The sequence below is a fragment of the Bufo gargarizans genome, chromosome 4, assembly GCF_014858855.1.
Source record: "Bufo gargarizans isolate SCDJY-AF-19 chromosome 4, ASM1485885v1, whole genome shotgun sequence".
NCBI lineage: Eukaryota > Metazoa > Chordata > Amphibia > Anura > Bufonidae > Bufo > Bufo gargarizans.
The window spans coordinates 19,538,446-19,555,918 of record NC_058083.1 but is presented as its reverse complement, the minus strand read 5'-3'; the positions used below and the strand labels follow the sequence as shown (position 1 = coordinate 19,555,918).

Sequence of the window (17,473 nt, the reverse complement as noted above, 5' to 3'; positions counted from 1 at the left end):
ATGGGACTGCTATGATCAGTGCCGACTGTAGGTATGTATACAGGGACTTAGTACACTTTCTGTCAGCATTGATAGTTGCAGCCGATTCTCCACTCTCTATCTTCCCAGCGTTAACCACTGACGTACTGGGATGGGGGGGACAGGAGCAGGGCCACAATAATCAGCGCTACCAGTAAGTGTACTGTGTTCCTGTATACCTACGGTCAGCACTGATTGATACAATCCCATTCTGCGTTTTCACTTCTTTGAGATGGAAATGAATAGGGCTACCAGAAATCAGCGCTGTCACAAGTCTGATAATGCACCTATAGTGAGGCTGTGGTAGGGGTAGAAGAGGCAGGCTGAGAAGACTGCCTTTATATGTTATACTGTACATAGCTCTCCTTATGTCTGTGCAGGTTCTTATTTATCCAGGTCATGGTATATATCTGTAAAGAATAAATCAAGGCAACTGGACGTACTGTAGATTTCTTTAAAACGTTTCACTCGTTCTTTCAACGAGCTTTCTCAATTCAGCGGTAAACGCACTCAGAATAGAGAAAGCTTGTTGGAAGAACGAGTGAAACGTTTTCAAGAAATCTACAGTAAGTCCAGTTGCCTTGATTTATTCTTTACAGATATAGCTCTCCTTAGCAACACTCAGGGATTGAGAAGGAGACACTTTACATGCAGTTTTCTAATAAAGTACACACATTTAGCTACACAATATAAAAAAATTATATTTATACTTGAATCCTGCATTGGTTATACACAGAGTGAATTGACAAACTGAGCTCTGCTACATAGCAGCGTGTGCAGGAAAAGCTTATTCCAGCAATTAATGTGTGTTAGTCCAGGATCATCGGCCTCAGGTCAGGGGCAAGTGAAGCGAGATAAGAGCACATTTTCATACAGACGTAGCTTGCTGTCACAATGTTGTGTTAATACATTCCTAATCTTATGAATAATGGACATGCGGCAGCTGAAGGGTACAATACATCTGTTATGCTTGTGCTTTCACATCACCAGATACTGATATGGGAGTCTTATATAAGGGACATGACAGGGCTGATGCCACTGCATGGAGGGGGGAGGCTTTTCGGTCACTGCTGGGCTAAATTCCTGAGCTGTACGGATAGAGCCGCCATAGAAATTATTAGGTCTAAATGACAGAGGTGCAGTCTACAGATCTACGACAATCATGTGTCGTCTATTACCGCACTGTGAAATTCCAATAATTCAGCAGCCATAATCTGGCGCAAGTTATGCGGAAGAGTTGAACGGCACACCTCTACAGTGAAGGCGGTGCTCAGTGGTACCTTAAGTCTTCAGAAATTCAGAATAAACCGCGGCACTCTTAAGTTCTGTTGCATAAACTTCTTATTTTATTTCGTTTATAATTTTTTTTATCCATCCAGAAGAAGTAATCTTTGGTCACTGGCCAACGTTTCGGTCCTGGCCTTGGAGATTTGTAGGAAGGAGTATGCAGGAGTTAAAAAATTATAACAAAATAAAATAAGAAGTTCATGCAACAGAACTTAGAGTGCCGCCGTTTATTCTGAATTTATAATCTGGCGCAAAACTGCAATATTACATGATTTCTCCTTAAAGGGGTTCTACACTTTGTTTAAACTGATGATTTATCCTCTGGATAGATCATCAGCATCTGATCGCCGGGGGTCCGACACCCGGGACCCCCGCTGATCAGCTGTTTGAGAAAGCATAGAAACATAGAACGTGTCGGCAGATAAGAACTATATGGCCCATCTAGTCTGCCCAATATACTGAATACTATGAATAGCCCCTGGCCCTATCTTATATGAAGGATAGCCTTATGCCTGTCCCATGCATGCTTAAACTCCTTCACTGTATTTGCAGCTACCACTTCTGCAGGAAGGCTATTCCATGCATCCACTACTCTCTCAGTAAAGTGATACTTCCTGATATTACTTTTAACCCTTTGCCCCTCTAATTTAAAACTGTGTCCTCTTGTAGGTAGTTTTTCTTCTTTTAAATATGCTCTCCTCTTTTACCTTGTTGATTCCTTATGTATTTAAAAGTTTCTATCATATCCCCTCTGTCTTCCCTTTCTTCCAAGCTATACATGTTAAGGTCCTTTAACCTTTCCTGGTAAGTTTTATCCTGCAATCCATGTACCAGTTTAGTAGCTCTTCTCTGAACTCTCTCCAAAGTATCAATATCCTTCTGGAGATATGGTCTCCAGTACTGAGCACAATACTCCAAGTGAGGTCTCACTAGTGCTCTGTAGAGCGGCATGAGCGCCCCCCTCTGTCTACTGCTTATACCTCTCCCTATACACCCAAGCATTCTGCTAGTATTTCCTGCTGCTCTATGACATTGTCTGCCTGCCTTTAAGTCTTCTGAAATAATGACCCCTAAATCCCTTTCCTCAGATACTGAGGTTAGGACTGTATCACTGATTGTATATTCTGCCCTTGGGTTTTTACGCCCCAGGTGCATTATCTTGCACTTATCCACATTGAATTTCAGTTGCCAGAGTTTTGACCATTCTTCTAGTTTTCCTAAATCCTTTTCCATTTGGCGTTTCCCTCCAGGAACATCAACCCTGTTACATATCTTTGTGTCATCAGCAAAAAGACAAATCTTACCATCGAGGCCTTCTGCAATATCACTTATGAAGATATTAAACATAATTGGTCCCAGTACAGATCCCTGTGGAACCCCACTGGTAACATGACCTTGTTTTGAATGTTCTCCATTGACTACAACCCTCTGTTGTCTGTCACTCAGCCACTGCCTAATCCACTCAACAATATGGGAGTCCATGCTCAATGACTGCAGTTTATTGATAAAGCAGTGGCGCTCCAGCAGCGGCCGCGGCCTTCTTACTGTTTACCGCTGGCCCGGTGACGTCACGACTAGTATCAACTGGCCTGGGCGCGGCTAAGCTCCATTCAAGTGAACAGAGCTTAGCCGCGCCCAGGCCAGTTGATACTAGTCGTGACATCACTGGGCCAGCGGTAAACAGTGAGAAGGCTGCGACGCTGCTGGAGCGCTGCTGCCTTCTCAAACAGCTGATCGGCAGGGGTCCCGGGTGTCGGACACCTGACGATCAGATGCTGATAATCTATCCAGAGGATAGATCATCAGTTTAAACAAAGTGCAGAACCCCTTTAAGGCTAGAATAAAAGAATACAGTCTGAAAAAAAGAAATTAGGAAGTGCATTTTTAGGGTGACAGTGATTGAATCCCCAACCATCCACAGAACCGGTATGTTGTAGAGCTAGGAGCAGCTCTAAACCATGGGAGATAAGAGGTATCTGACGTCGGCTTCTTCTCCTCTCCCAACTGAAGTAAGGGCGCATGGCCAGCTGACGTCAGTGTCCATGTTTATGGTGAGGTCGGGAGATGAGGGGAGCACATATGAACGCTTCAGGCGTCATACATTCTTAAAATGGGACGGATGTATAAAAGATGATTTTTTTATTCTAGCGCTGCGTTCGTTTCTTGCAGAAGCTTTATAACCGGAGGTCAGGACACAGCGTTGAGGAGCCTTTTTCTCCTTCTCTTCTGGGCATTTCTAGTTGATTTCCTCCAAATGTAAACTTATAATTGCAGATTTTCGTTCCATGAATAAAGTATATTTACATGAACCAGTTTAATCACAGCTCTATAAAAATAGCATGGTTCCCCCACGCATGAAAAATAACAAGAGTAGCGGTAATTATAAATGCAGCAATAATAAAGTGTCAGTTCAAGTATATTAATACTTATTTCGCTGTACTATAACCTGACACACACCATCAGCCGTGTGCATTGCAATAAAATCTACCCAGGGGATCCTCGTTGGTACAATATTCTTGTCTTTCATAAATGAATAAATGTCCTTTTATAAAAAGAGAAGATGCTGAATAATAGAAAAAAATCTAAGTTCAGTCATTGCAAATACCACCCAGGAAAGTCCGTGTTTCATCATTCCATTTGACTTAATTGATAACTACGATTATATATTTCAATTTGTTTGTGAAGATATTATTATAACTGCTCCAATCTCTTTCGGAATCTAAACGCTTGATTAGATGGATAAATCAATGTACATGATTATGGAGAAAAATTTATCGCATGATTGCTAACAGAAATGTTCAATTTAACTCATCGATCAAATCGCATGATATTCTCTGGCTCCTTCCAAATCTGACTAATCAATGTTCGTAATTCATATCATATAACATCTTGCTTGTTCAGTACAAGTGGCGATGTTATTAATAGTTGGATCTGTTGTTACCACTGCCATTCTGTATATAACATTCATTGTTATGAAATAAAATGTTACCACATTGTTTCTCCGGAGTAGATCTTCTCTCTGAGCGGTATCGCTTGCTGGGAACGAGTCTCCTGACTCTCCGCTCTGTGCCCGGACTATGTCCTTGTTTGGCATCCCACGTGATCGGGCTGTTTGTTGAATCACCGAGGCGGCGCGCTCAACTTCATATGCCTCGGGTCTTTTTAAAAAAAAATCAAGGATGGCTCTTGTAGTTACCGGGATCTCATAGCGGCTCGGAGAGGGGTCTTTATGGGTTGCTATAGTGCCAAACGCATTTCGGAGCGTCAAGCTCCTTCCTCAGTGCCACTGAGTGGCTCCAAGACCCGAGGCATATGAAGTTGAGCGCGCCGCCTCGGTGATTCAACAAACAGCCCGATCACGTGGGATGCCAAACAACATATACCGGGCACAGAGCGGACTCGTTCCCAGCAAGCGATACCGCTCAGAGAAAAGATCTACTCCGGGGAACAATGATTTTTTTTCTATTATTCAGCATCTTCTCTTTTTATAAAAGGACATTTATTCATTTATGAAAGACAAGAGTATTGTACCAACAGAGGATCCCTGGGTAGTATTTATTGCAATGCACACGACTGATGGTGTGTGTCCGGTTATAAATCATACATCTACAATCTTCCACTGTTTCTACTGGGCCAGACGGATAGACACATTATCACTTGTGTGGACATTTTTTAAGAGTTTTTATGTTTTTTTTTATATATATTTTTTTATAATTTCTAATTTTCTTATGCATTTGATATGTTCAATTATAGTAAATATTGGTCCCTGATACATGTCTTCATGAATTAGTGCCTGTTAATATATTTTCTAAATAACTAACTCCTTTACAGACTGAGGGGCACCTATATCAATAAGCCAGGACGGGAGAGCCGCTATACATATCTATTACATAGTGTAGAAACATCATTTTACATCCACGTGGCATCAAATTCCAAAAGCCCAACTCGAGTTTCACCATCTACTGGCTTCTAGAAGTTACCGTAGTTGATGGAGAAACTCAAGTCGGGCTGTTGGAATTTGATGCTACAAAGATTTTAAACCACAGATTACAGCTAATCACTTGGGTTCCTATCAGTAGAACAGTATACAGTACTAGGGTACATTTACACGTCTATGTGTTTTGCGGTCCGCCAATTGCAGATCCACAAAACAGACTTTTTGCAGACCACACATCGCCGGCCCTACGATAGAAATGCCTATTCTTGTCCACGATTGCGCACAAGAATAGGACATGTTCTATCTTTTTTGCAGGCCCGCGGAACAGAACTACAGATGTGGACAGCACGCGGTGTGCTGTCCGCATCTTTTGCGGCCCCATTGAAATAAATGGGCCCGCGCCCGGTCCGCGAAATTGCGGACCTAGAACTATGGACGTTTGAATGGACCCTTTGGTGTGGGTTCACATATGTGTTGTATATTCCGTTATACCGTCTCTCACTTATAGTGTAGCACTTGTAATTATTATGCAATTTTGTACTCTATATTGCAGTGAGTTGTTACATTGCATGTTTTGTCTTCTAACGGAACAAGACAGAACCGTTATTTGTGCCCATAGAACCCTATTAGGACGGATCAAAACGGAATGCCTCTAATGAGTTCCGTTTTGCATTCCGTCCTTATATTCCGTTATAGCCCTGTTATAACGGAACGGTATAATGGAATATACAACGTATATGTGAATTTGGGAACCCACCCTAATACTGTATTAAAAAATAGCCAAAATTAGTTTTTTTACTGGTTTTAATAAGCCTAACAATTCTACAAAACAGAATAAACTATATGTATAAAATAATATTAAAAAAAGTCTGACCCAAATGCAGAAAAATCACATCCGTAGCCCAACTAGGAAAAAAGTTTTAGCTGTAAACTAATGCGTGCAAAAAAACTGCTAAACTGTGCCTAGTCCTGAAACTACCCTGGTCCTGAACAGGTTAAGGCAGCTTTTCGTCCATGTAAGTACTATACTGTAGGTGTCATTGTTACTTTTAGGGTGTACATGGCACTTGGTACAGTATCAGTTTGTTCTCCAGAGCAGCTCTTCTTATTGTACCTGAGAACAGAATATTTCTTTCTCATTTCGTCTCCATTTTTTCAATAGATAGGCAAGCAACAGATAAAAAATATGGTTCTATAAGGTACGACGTGATATACGTGACGGGAAGGGATACATTTGCTTACGGACAGATATTTAGTTGATGTTGTGCCCCGCTTCAGTCATCCAGGACCGGGACTTTGGTTCACTGACCAGGAGTAGCTTTGCAGTATTAGTCACAAGGAATTCAATGGCTAATTGCTAGCATTAATCAGAGTTTGGCCTGCCGGTAGAGAATTGCCTCGGCTGACGCTGAAGCCACGGTTATTGCCTGTTATATTATTATTGTCTCAGATATGAAAACAAGTAAGCGAAAATATTATGGCACCATAGCAACAAAGCGTTTCCGTTCTTCAGGAGCGACTCGCTGCTGCCGTGTGACCATTGCCGGGAAGTATTATCTTCTGTATCAGTACAACAGCGGTGTCTGTAAGGCTCACCATACACATTAGATACGTAGCTGTCGGCTGAACGCTCAATTAGCCCCCTGCTATTCCTCCTAAGATTTCCTCCCATACACCAACTTGGCCAAAGGGAGAGCAGAGTAAGCATCTGCCAGACACCTCCGGTGGTGGCTCGTCTCCCATCAGGAACAAAGAATGAGTTTTCAAAATGGCCTGTGACATGCACGCTGCTTCACAGGGCACAGTCTCCAGCCTCTCATGGGCCTTAGACTTCTATGTCCAGCATCCTGAAGTTTGGAAGGATCAGACGTGTTGAAATCTAACTGGATGTTACCTCTTCCCCAACATCTGCAATAAAGAGAAACACGGGAGGCCTCCATACACAATCAATCCCGCCCAACTGGGGAGGTTTGTCCACCTTTTTATGTAATGTGTGGGGCCACTTTAAGGGTATGTTTACATGTTAGGAAGTTTTAGAGCCAGATTCAAGAGACCCCTCTAAAAACTAGGGGCCAGCAACCACATGCTGTAGGAGCGGGGACACACTGCAACCAGGGAATTGTGAGCCTTGCGTTTGACGTCACTTGTTCCTAATTTGTTAGAATGAAGGTTTCCTCTAGCTGTAAAACTTACCATCCAATCTGAAAATACCCAAAAACTTGTGTCCTAGACTTCCCCACCTACTTCTTCAGAAGGCAAAGCTGCACTTCTCACTTTTCAGTATTTGCAGAAGCACAGTCCCCACTCCCCTATTAATCACAGCAGCTCCCTCCCCACTTCCCCAGTAGTCACGGCGGGCTCCTGCCCCAGATGCCTCATGATACAGTTGAACGCCCACGTCCTCAGTCGTCACGTAAGCTCCGCAGCTTTCCCAGTTTTCACAGACATACCCCCTATTTCTTCACTTCCCCAGTGATCATAGAATGCCCCTATTCTTATTAATCAAAACAAGGCCACCCCCCTCCCTCAAAGGCAGTAATGGTAAGGATCCCTCCCAGTCCCTGCTGCAGTCTGGTACAAGAATGCAGTGGTTACACAGAGATACATCTCTCTTGACGGTAGCACTTTGCGTCAGACTTCCCCATCGTGTGGCGACATATTTATTGTTATAATTGTTGTTTTTGCCTAAATGCGTAGAAAATGTTAACAAGAAACTGTGTATAGATCTTCCTCACCTTCTTGCAGTTTGTAGTCCCCCTTTTCTTTGTACATATGTAAATGTTCCGCAACCTCCTCAGCTTCCAAAAAATCCATCTAGAATAATCCAGTAACTAGAAGAAGGGAGAAGAGGGGAGGAGGGGGATGCAGCTGCAGCTTCTCACATTAGTGTTTCAGTGTTAGGTACAAGCACGTGTCATAGGACAGAGGTGACATACGTACCAAATAGTTGCCATTAGAAAACAGTCTTATCCGGCCGTAAGTGGGCCATACCAGAAAAAAGCACCTCAGTTCAATTGTTGCATCAAAACCTTTATACAGGGTGGGCCATTTATATGGATACACCTTAATAAAATGGGAATGGTAGGTGATATTAACTTCCTGTTTGTGGCACATTAGTATATGTGAGGGGGGAAACTTTTCAAGATGGGTGGTGACCATGGCGGCCATTTTGAAGTCGGACATTTTGAATCCAACTTTAGTTTTATGAATAGGAAGAGGGTCATGTGACACATCAAACTTATTGGGCATTTCACAAGAAAAACAATGGTGTGCTTGGTTTAAACGTAACTTTATTCTTTCATGAGTTATTTACAAGTTTCTGACCACTTATAAAATGTGTTCAATGTGCTGCCCATTGTGTTGGATTGTCAATGCAACCCTCTTCTCCCACTCTTCACACACTGATAGCAACACAGCAGAAGAAATGCTAGCACAGGCTTCCAGTATCCGTAGTTTCAGGTGCTGCACATCTCGTATCTTCACAGCATATGCTGTGCAGGACCTGAAACTACGGATACTGGAAGCCTGTGCTAGCACTTCTCCTGCGGTGTTGCTATCAGTGTGTGGCAGGCTCCCTGGTTCCACAACAGTCGCTATACAGGACTACCTCAAGTTTCAGCATCTCCACAGTCAGCTATACCGTACTCCTACAGCTTCCCCTGGTAGTCACAGCCATCTGTTCTTCCATTGCTGCTCAGGGTCTCTGCCTCCCTGTCTGCACCTTCTATGATCCCAGCAGCAGTGTCCAAGAGATCTCTGCTGCTACAACTTCTCATGCACCTGGAGCTGACACAGATACACTCCCTCAGTGTTTTGTGGGAGGGTGCACACCCCAGTCTGCTTTGTGACACCAAAATCAATCTTATTTATAGAGGTAGCTCTTGCATCACTGAAGGACCTGAGGTGCTCAAAAACATAGCACACACCTGCATCATACAGCACAATGGCCATCTTTTGTACTGGACTCAAAACATAACAAGACTGTCCCGGGACAGCCACCGAAACCTTGATTCCGGATGGTTGAGAAGTATGTTTATACATTTAAATCTCTGCCCCTGAGCTTAATTGTAGACGGAGCCATCTTATGAGCGATTGATAGCATTACCTGTATAAATCTGCGCAGAGATCGCGGTCAGTCACTGATGGTTGTGCATGGGGTGCTCTTACCATCAATTGATAGCATTCGCTGATAGTGGTGTACCAGGGCAGTCTTACGTTTAGAAAGAGCAGAGGTTTAAAATGTATAAATTAAAAAGCTTTGCAAACTCTTTTCCCATAAAACTATATGCATGCTTAAGGACCTGCAGGCATCTGATAACGGGTCCTGCGTATACAACAATATTAACCACTTAAGGACCAGAGGTTTATACCCCCCTAGTGACCAGGCCCTTTTTTACAAATCGGCACTTCACAATTTTAACGGTTTATTGCTCGTTCATGCAACTTGGCACCCAAATGAATTTTACCTCCTTTTCTTCTCACAAATACAGCTTTCTTTTGGTGGTATTTGATTGCTGCTGAGATTTTTCGTTTTTCTGATATTAATCAAAATAGACCGCAATTTTCTCAAAAAAAGTGTGTTTTTAACTTTTTCTGGTAAAATTGTTAAAATATTATTAAATTTCTATACAAGTTTGTGTCAGAATTTATTGTGCTACATGTCTTTGATTTAAAAAAATCCAATAAGTGTATATTTATTGGTTTGCGCAAAAGTTATAGCGTTTACAAACTATGGTACAAAAATGTGAATTTCCGCATTTTGAAGCAGCTCTGACTTTCTGAGCAGCTGTCATGTTTCTTGAGGTGCTAGAATTCCAGGATAGTATAAATACCCCCCAAATTACCCCATTTTAGAAAGAAAACACCCCAAAGTATTCGCGGAGGGGCATGGTGAGTTCATGTATGATTTAATTATTTTTCACAAGTTAGCCGAAAATGACACTTTCTGAAGAAAAAAATAATAATAAAGTTTCCATTTTTGCTAACTTCTGGCAAAAAAATAAAAAATCTCCCACGGACTCATTATGCCCCTCAGTGAATACCTTGGGGTGTCTACTTTCCGAAATGGGGTCATTTGTGGGGTGTGTTTACTGTTCTGTCATTTTGGGTGAGGCTAAATTGTGAGCAACCCTGTAAAGCCTAAAGGTACTCGTTGGACTTTCGGCCCCTTTACGCACCTAGGCTGCAAAAAAGTGTCACACATGTGGTATCGCCGTACTCAGAAGAAGTAGGGCAATGTGTTTTGAGGTGTATTTTTACATATACCCATGCTGGGTGAGAGAAATATCTCTTTAAATTGACAACTTTGTATAAAAAAAGTAACTCACTCACAGTATGGGTATATGTAAAAATACACCCCAAAACACATTGCCCTACTTCTTCTGAGTACGGCAATACCACATGTGTGACACTTTTTTGCAGCAAAGGGGCCCAGATTCCAATGAGTACCTTTAGGATTTCACAGGGCATTTTTACGCATTTTGGATTCCAAACTACTTCTCATGCTTTAGGGCCCCTAAAATGCCAGGGCAGTATAACTACCCCACAAGTGACCCCATTTTGGAAATAAGACACCCCAAGGTATTCCGTGAGGGGCATGGCGAGTTCATAGAAGATTTTTTTTTTTGGGTGCAAGTTACCGGAAATAGATTTTTATTTATTTTTTCTTACAAAGTCTCATATTCCACTAACGTGTGACAAAAAATAACATTTTACATGAACTCGCCATGCCTTTTACGGAATACCTTGGGGTGTCTTCTTCCCAAAATGGGGTCACTTGTGGGGTATTTATACTGCCATGCTGGGTATATGTAAAAATACTCCCCAAAACATATTGCCCTACTTTTTCTGAGTACGGCGATACCACATGTGTGACACATTTTTGCAGCCTAGGTGCGCAAAGGGGCCCAAATTCCAATGAGTACCTTTTAGGAGGCCATTTTTAGGTGACTACCTCTTGAAGCTCATCAAGAGAATGCCAAGAGTGTGCAAAGCAGTAATCAAAGCAAAAGGTGGCTACTTTGAAGAACCTAGAATATGACATATTTTCAGTTGTTTCACACTTTTTTGTTATGTATATAATTCCACATGTGTTAATTCATAGTTTTGATGCCTTCAGTGTGAATCTACAATTTTCATAGTCATGAAAATAAAGAAAACGCTTTGAATGAGAAGGTGTGTCCAAACTTTTGGTCTGTACTGTATATACACCACATAGTGCAGTCTCTATACATTTTAAGGAACGGTGGTCCTGAACATGGCTTTAGAGGGTTGGCCAACATCCTTATATCGGTATAACAGAATGACATCACACCAGGAAACGCTCGGCCAGCCCACAAATCTGGATTGTGAAAATGTACGCAGCAGAGAGAAGAAAAAAAAAGCATATTTTAATGATCAGCTTTCTCTCATTATCTTTCCAGCTTGTGAATACCCGATAAATCTACATGCATATGACAGTGAAAAATGGACATGTGATGGACGTTGTTTTTTTTTTTGTTTTTTTTATGGTTGTTTATGGGGCTATTCACTCTGCAGTTTTTGGACAGTCAGTGAAAACCAGACATCAAAAAATAGAACATGTTTTATCTTGTCCGTTTTTCACTGACTGTCTGCCCCCTCAGAAAGGCATTAGTTTATCAGTTTTTAACTAACGTTTTTTCCACTGTCGTGTGCATGTAGCCTAAACCAGAATACTACAAGAAAACACAACATAGGTCGGCCGCCTTTGTTAATGTAGTAAATGTGTGAACCTTTCCTCCCCAATACGTCTCTCGGGGCTGCAATCATTAATCTCCCTTTTTTTTTCTCTCCAGGCTATCTACAAAATGGTGGGCACTGTGATAATGATGAAAATGAACGAGGACGGCCTCACGCCTGAACAGCGAGTAGACAAGATCTTCAGCAAGATGGATAAGAACAAAGACGACCAAATCACACTGGATGAATTCAAAGAAGCCGCAAAGAGCGACCCTTCCATCGTATTACTGCTCCAGTGTGACATACAGAAATGAGCTCACGCTGACGCATTTCGGACTGCACACAAAAAAATGTCAATGTTCCATTCAGTTTGCAGCTATTTCCACGACAAAAACAGAAAAAAAAATTTAACAAAAATAATTGCTTGGACTACCTATAAATGGACTTGCTTCTTGTGTTTGAGACACTCGTGTGCATGAGAATGTCATTTGCTAAAGAATTTTAAAAGTATATACTATATATAAATATATATATATAAAAAAAAAAAGAAATGGATAAAAAACCTGAAAAAAAATTGACTGCCACAATGTGAAGTGTGCAATGTAATTTCATAAGTCCCTGAAGCCTGTGCATCAGTAACGTACTGCATAATGATGCCTATTTATTGTTTTACTGATGCTAGCTGTGTGTCTCTTTTTATGTGTTCGTGGTAGTGACACTGATTGCCATGGCGATGTTACTGTTCCGACTAGCGCATCTCACCTGCTGTAAAGTAGTCCCGGGCAGGCGGAGGGACATGACTTCGGCTCATGGATCTACCCCGTCCCTTTCACACATGTGCTTGTGACGTCGGTGAATATATATGTCATTCATTTGCATGCCACTTAGGTTTGCCTTAATTCTTACCTCATTTTGCACCCTTAATGAATTTGGAAAGAAGCGCGTCAAGAGAATCGGAGAGCGAACAAAACGCAAGCCCCACCGGAACCCTCCCAAATTCATTTAGAGAAATAAATCTATATATATATATATATAGATAAATATATATATATAGATAGATAGATAGATGTATGTACATATAAGCTGAAGCCAAGATGATATACGTATGTTTATGTATATAAGTACTATATACATAGGTACTCCTACATGAGATGCATATATGACGATATATAAAGATGACCTGTTGATTCAATGGGATTGAACGCAGTATTGAAAAGTAGATTGATTTCAGAATTTTCAAGAGGTTGCAATATATGTCCCTAAATAAATAATTTATACCATTTGACTCTTTTCTAGGTGGTGTCTACAATTTGTGTGCAGAACTTTACCCATTGTCCTTCATGTACCGAGACATAGTCGTCGTACGTCTGATCGGAATTGTGGTCAAAGCGATACAGACCCCCCCCCCCCCCCCCCTTGTGAAATCCCATGTAAATTATCCCCCGTAGTGCTGTCTGCTGACCCTGCTATCAATATGCTGTGGACCGTGGCATAGCCACAATCCAGTTATGCGCTGCTTCCTGTTGATGACGTAAGGCTATTGGACTTTACAAAATGCCTGCGACATGCAGGCTGCTGCACAGGGCGCATGCTCAAGCCTCTCCTGTGCCTCACACCCCATTCTGTATTTTTCCAGCCAGCTGCTCACAGTTTGTAGTGATCTATAGGAAATCTCAGAAGTGTGATATGGACTTGTACATGGCATCATGGGACATGCTACTGCAGGCTAGTTTAGGCGGGCGGTGGGAATGATGTAATATGTCTGCTGGAGTTCCTCTTTATTTAGTTTTTTCAGCTATGGTTTATCATCATTGTCAGCATATTGTACATGGCTAGTAGGTTTTGCTGTTTAAAGGTACGCTTCTGCACTGCGACTTTTTGGAGCGCGGCTGATTGATTTTAACTATTGAATGACCGCTGCAGTCCACAAGATTGCATTCTGCTGGATGCATTTATTTGGTCTACAGCTGTAGTTAAATAGTTAAAATCAATCAGTCGCACTACAAAAAGCCGCAGTGTAGCCAAGGCCTTAAACTCATTGGGGCAGATTTACTATTGAAAGCGTGCCAGAATTGTGTCGCAATTAGCGCAAAAAAATGACGTATATGCCTTCACATTTATTAACAATTTTGGACACCTTTTTCCATCTCGTCTGACAAGGGGTGTGGCTTTGGTGAAAGAGGGTGTGGCTTTGCGGGAAAGGGGGGCATGACTTAAATGCGCCATCATGTGCACAAAGTACGCTCGAAATTTGCTATGTTCTTTGGAGTAAACTAATTCATCAAAGAAGGTGGTGTAAAATTAGAGTACACAAGCTAAAGATGCGCCAGATGTATCATCCAGCATCAGCCCCTGGGATAAATCTGGCCTAGTTTAAGACTGTCTGTCTAAGGCCTATTGCACACGACCGTAGGTGTCCCGTGCCGGAGATGCGGATCCGCAATACACGGGCGCGTTCCGTGGGCATTCCGCATCACGGATGTGGATCCATTGACTTGAATGGGGCCGCGAATCCGGAGATGCAGAATGGTCTACAGAGTGCTTCCGTGGTGTTTTGTCCCGTACTTCCGTTCCGCAAAAAAATAGAACATGTCCTATCTTTTTGCGGATCGCGGACCCATTAAAGTGAATGGGTCCGCGATCCGCTGCGGCTGCCCCGCGGTCGGTGTTCGTGCACGGCCACGGGGCGCACATGTTTATATCCAGGAGGCCTAAGGAGGAAATGTATCAATATTTGACTTTTTGCTTTATTTTTTTTGGAGTGTCTGCTTGGTTTGAAGGCAGTTCTTTTTTTTTTTTTTGCGACAAATTTACATAATGTTGCATGTTTTTATTTTTATTTGTCGCACAAAATAAAATCTAGTTGTATTTATTACCAAGGCTTTGTCAGTTTGTACGCCACAAGGGGACTGGAGTACATTTGTGACTTCGCCACAAGGGGACTGGAGTACATTTGTGACTTAAAAAAAAAGGTTAAAAATCTGCCCCCCCCCCCCCCTTAATAAATCAAAGTGCAGGACATGGTGCAAACTATCCTAAAAATAATACGTCATAAATTTTGCAGAAATGACTACTCCGCCGACAAAACATCCAGAATTACTCCACTTTCATGGAGCAGCGTACTAATTACCCCCTAAGTTTACACTGTCTTACTTTTAGAAAGTATTATTAAATCTGTCCCAATAACTATAATATATAATAGAAATTATAGAATTTTTTTTATTTTTTTATATATATATATTCCTTTTTTTTTTTTTTTTCAGTTACTGGGACAACATAGGTAAGGTGTGTTGCACCATCCTTCCATCCTCCCTGGTCTGACTGATGGTCTGACCAAGAGTGTTAGGTGAACCTCTTTGTGATGCTAAAAGGGTAGACAGAGGAAGCTAAAGAGCCAGGACAGGAGCTACAGAACTAGACCCCTGTTATCTGTTCCGTGTCATATATTGACAACAGGTGAATTTGCAGACTGCCAGGACTGGATGGCAACCTTGAGGACTGTAACTATTGCTGTACTATGTGGCACTGTTCACAGGGAAGATGGATCAGGATAGCACAGCTGAATTCACTCTTTAGATGCCCTGTTCAACTGCGGCGTCTAGGTGGTTAGACAGAGATGGGGGCTTCCACGTTCACTCCATTGGTTCCCTTCATCCTTGTGCCAATGGTAGTCATGATTGTCGGAGGGGTCTAACAAATGCTCCAGGTCTGCCATGCCTAATTTCTATTTGGCGGGCAGTTTGATACAGGAAAAAAATTATTTGGAATACCGAGCATGCCAACACATTATAGAAGCAATCAGATTGTTAAGTCCCCTAATGGGGCCCAAAAAAGTTTAATAAAGTGTATTTAAAAAAAACAAAAAACACTGGGGGGGCTTTCTATCCTACCCTTAAAAAAATAATGATAAAAGCTAATAATGTATATTATGCACCCCAAAATAGTTCTTTTTAATATGACTCGTCCTGCAAAAACAATGTCCCGTACAGCTACATTATTTGTGATTTGACTGAAATAAAAATGTCAAATGTGCTATTATGGTTCAATAGTAGTAAAACATAATAAGGAGACAGGTGTAGATTTAAAACTCAAAAGAACAATGGTAGAATTTCAGTTTTTTTTTTACCCAAGAAAGATTAATAAAAGTGAGTTATATGTGCCACAAAATGGTTTCAATAAACATAGAACTTTTCGCACAAAAATCAAGTCCTCATACAAATTACTGAGCCTGTTAATCTGGGTGATACCTGGCAGTAAGTGCTTCATTTCCCTGCAGCGCCACCACGGGGGAGCATTAAACAACTCCCATTTATTCCCAAAGGGTCATCTGTGTAATGCAAGACAGAACAGGTCCTCCAAAGAAATGCCCCTTGTAACCCCCACTTTGGCCAAGCGATATGGATCCTGATCACAGGACTGTCCCCTCCCCCTCTTTTTCTTAAAATTTTCTAATAGGTTGTATGAAAATAGGTTTCTGAAGTTCACATCCCCTGTAAGACATATGGCGCAAGTCAGGACTTTAAAGATCGTGCCCGCTTAGGAGCCCGACGCAAGCTCGATCAAAAATGTGCACGAAGCGCTTCCATTTTTTATGTATAGTCGGTATAGTACCACTGTAATCCAGAATAGTCCCTAGTTCTGTTTGCATGTATAACAGTGTGCTGCCATATTTTGTTTGCTGTTTGGATGTTGGCTTTTTGGATGTGCACCTGTGACTTTGGATGTGCTAGTCTAAATTTTCTTGCAGTTTTACCGCATAGGGAATGCCATAAAAACAAAACCCATAAAACAATAGTGAAAGTTATTTTTTTTCCATTTTAACCCCATTTGAATTATTTTTTCCAGCTTCCCACTACATTGTATGCGATATTAAATAGTGCCGTTAGAAAGTGCAAGTTATCCCACAAAAAACAAGCCCTCATATGGCTATATGAACGGATCACCACATCCTCAAGGGGTTGAGTGAGGTTTATCCAGCGGTGATAGTTGTGGTGGTCTACCGAGTGTTACATTTTTATTTTCCTTAAAAGAAGGGATGTAAATGAGCTCTTAACAAGCTCTGCCTCTGATGCCACCAGATGTAAGGCAGCTATCCTATAAGTCAATGTTCAACCGTTTAACTAGGTCTTGAGATATGACTTGGATATTAAGTAAGCCAGCATCTCATCTGCAGACAGCTGTTTCGGGGTGATTGCCCCTCATCAGTGTAGAGCAGAAAGCACTGGCTTAACTGGGTGAGAGGCCTCGGTCAAGATTCGGGGGGGGGGGGGGGGGGGGTACTATCTCTCCTTATGATGTTTCTTTTGACATTCGCTCATGCAAATGCATTAGCTTACACCAACCAGCCATAACCTTAAAAGCAGGTGAAATGAATAACAATGACATCTCTCAAGCGGTTCAGTCAGTTCTTGAAGTTGACATGTTGGAAGCAGGAAAAACGGCCACGTTTGAGGATGTCAGTGACTTTGATGAGGGCCAAATTGTTATGATAGACAACTGGGTCAGATAGTCTCCAATACGGCATTAGTTGTG

The 17,473-nt window shown here is 41.8% G+C and overlaps 1 protein-coding gene across 1 annotated transcript in view; it reads left to right on the top strand.

Moving 5' to 3' along the window:
• The window catches only part of VSNL1 (visinin like 1), a 135,743-nt gene extending 122,517 nt beyond the window's left edge, over positions 1 to 13,226 (top strand). Inside the window, exon 4 of the mRNA XM_044289766.1 lies at positions 12,058 to 13,226. Coding sequence (XP_044145701.1) covers positions 12,058 to 12,255 — 198 coding nt within the window. The 3' untranslated portion in view covers positions 12,256 to 13,226. The remainder of the gene's footprint in view (positions 1 to 12,057) is intronic.
• Positions 13,227 to 17,473: the final 4,247 nt, after the last annotated feature.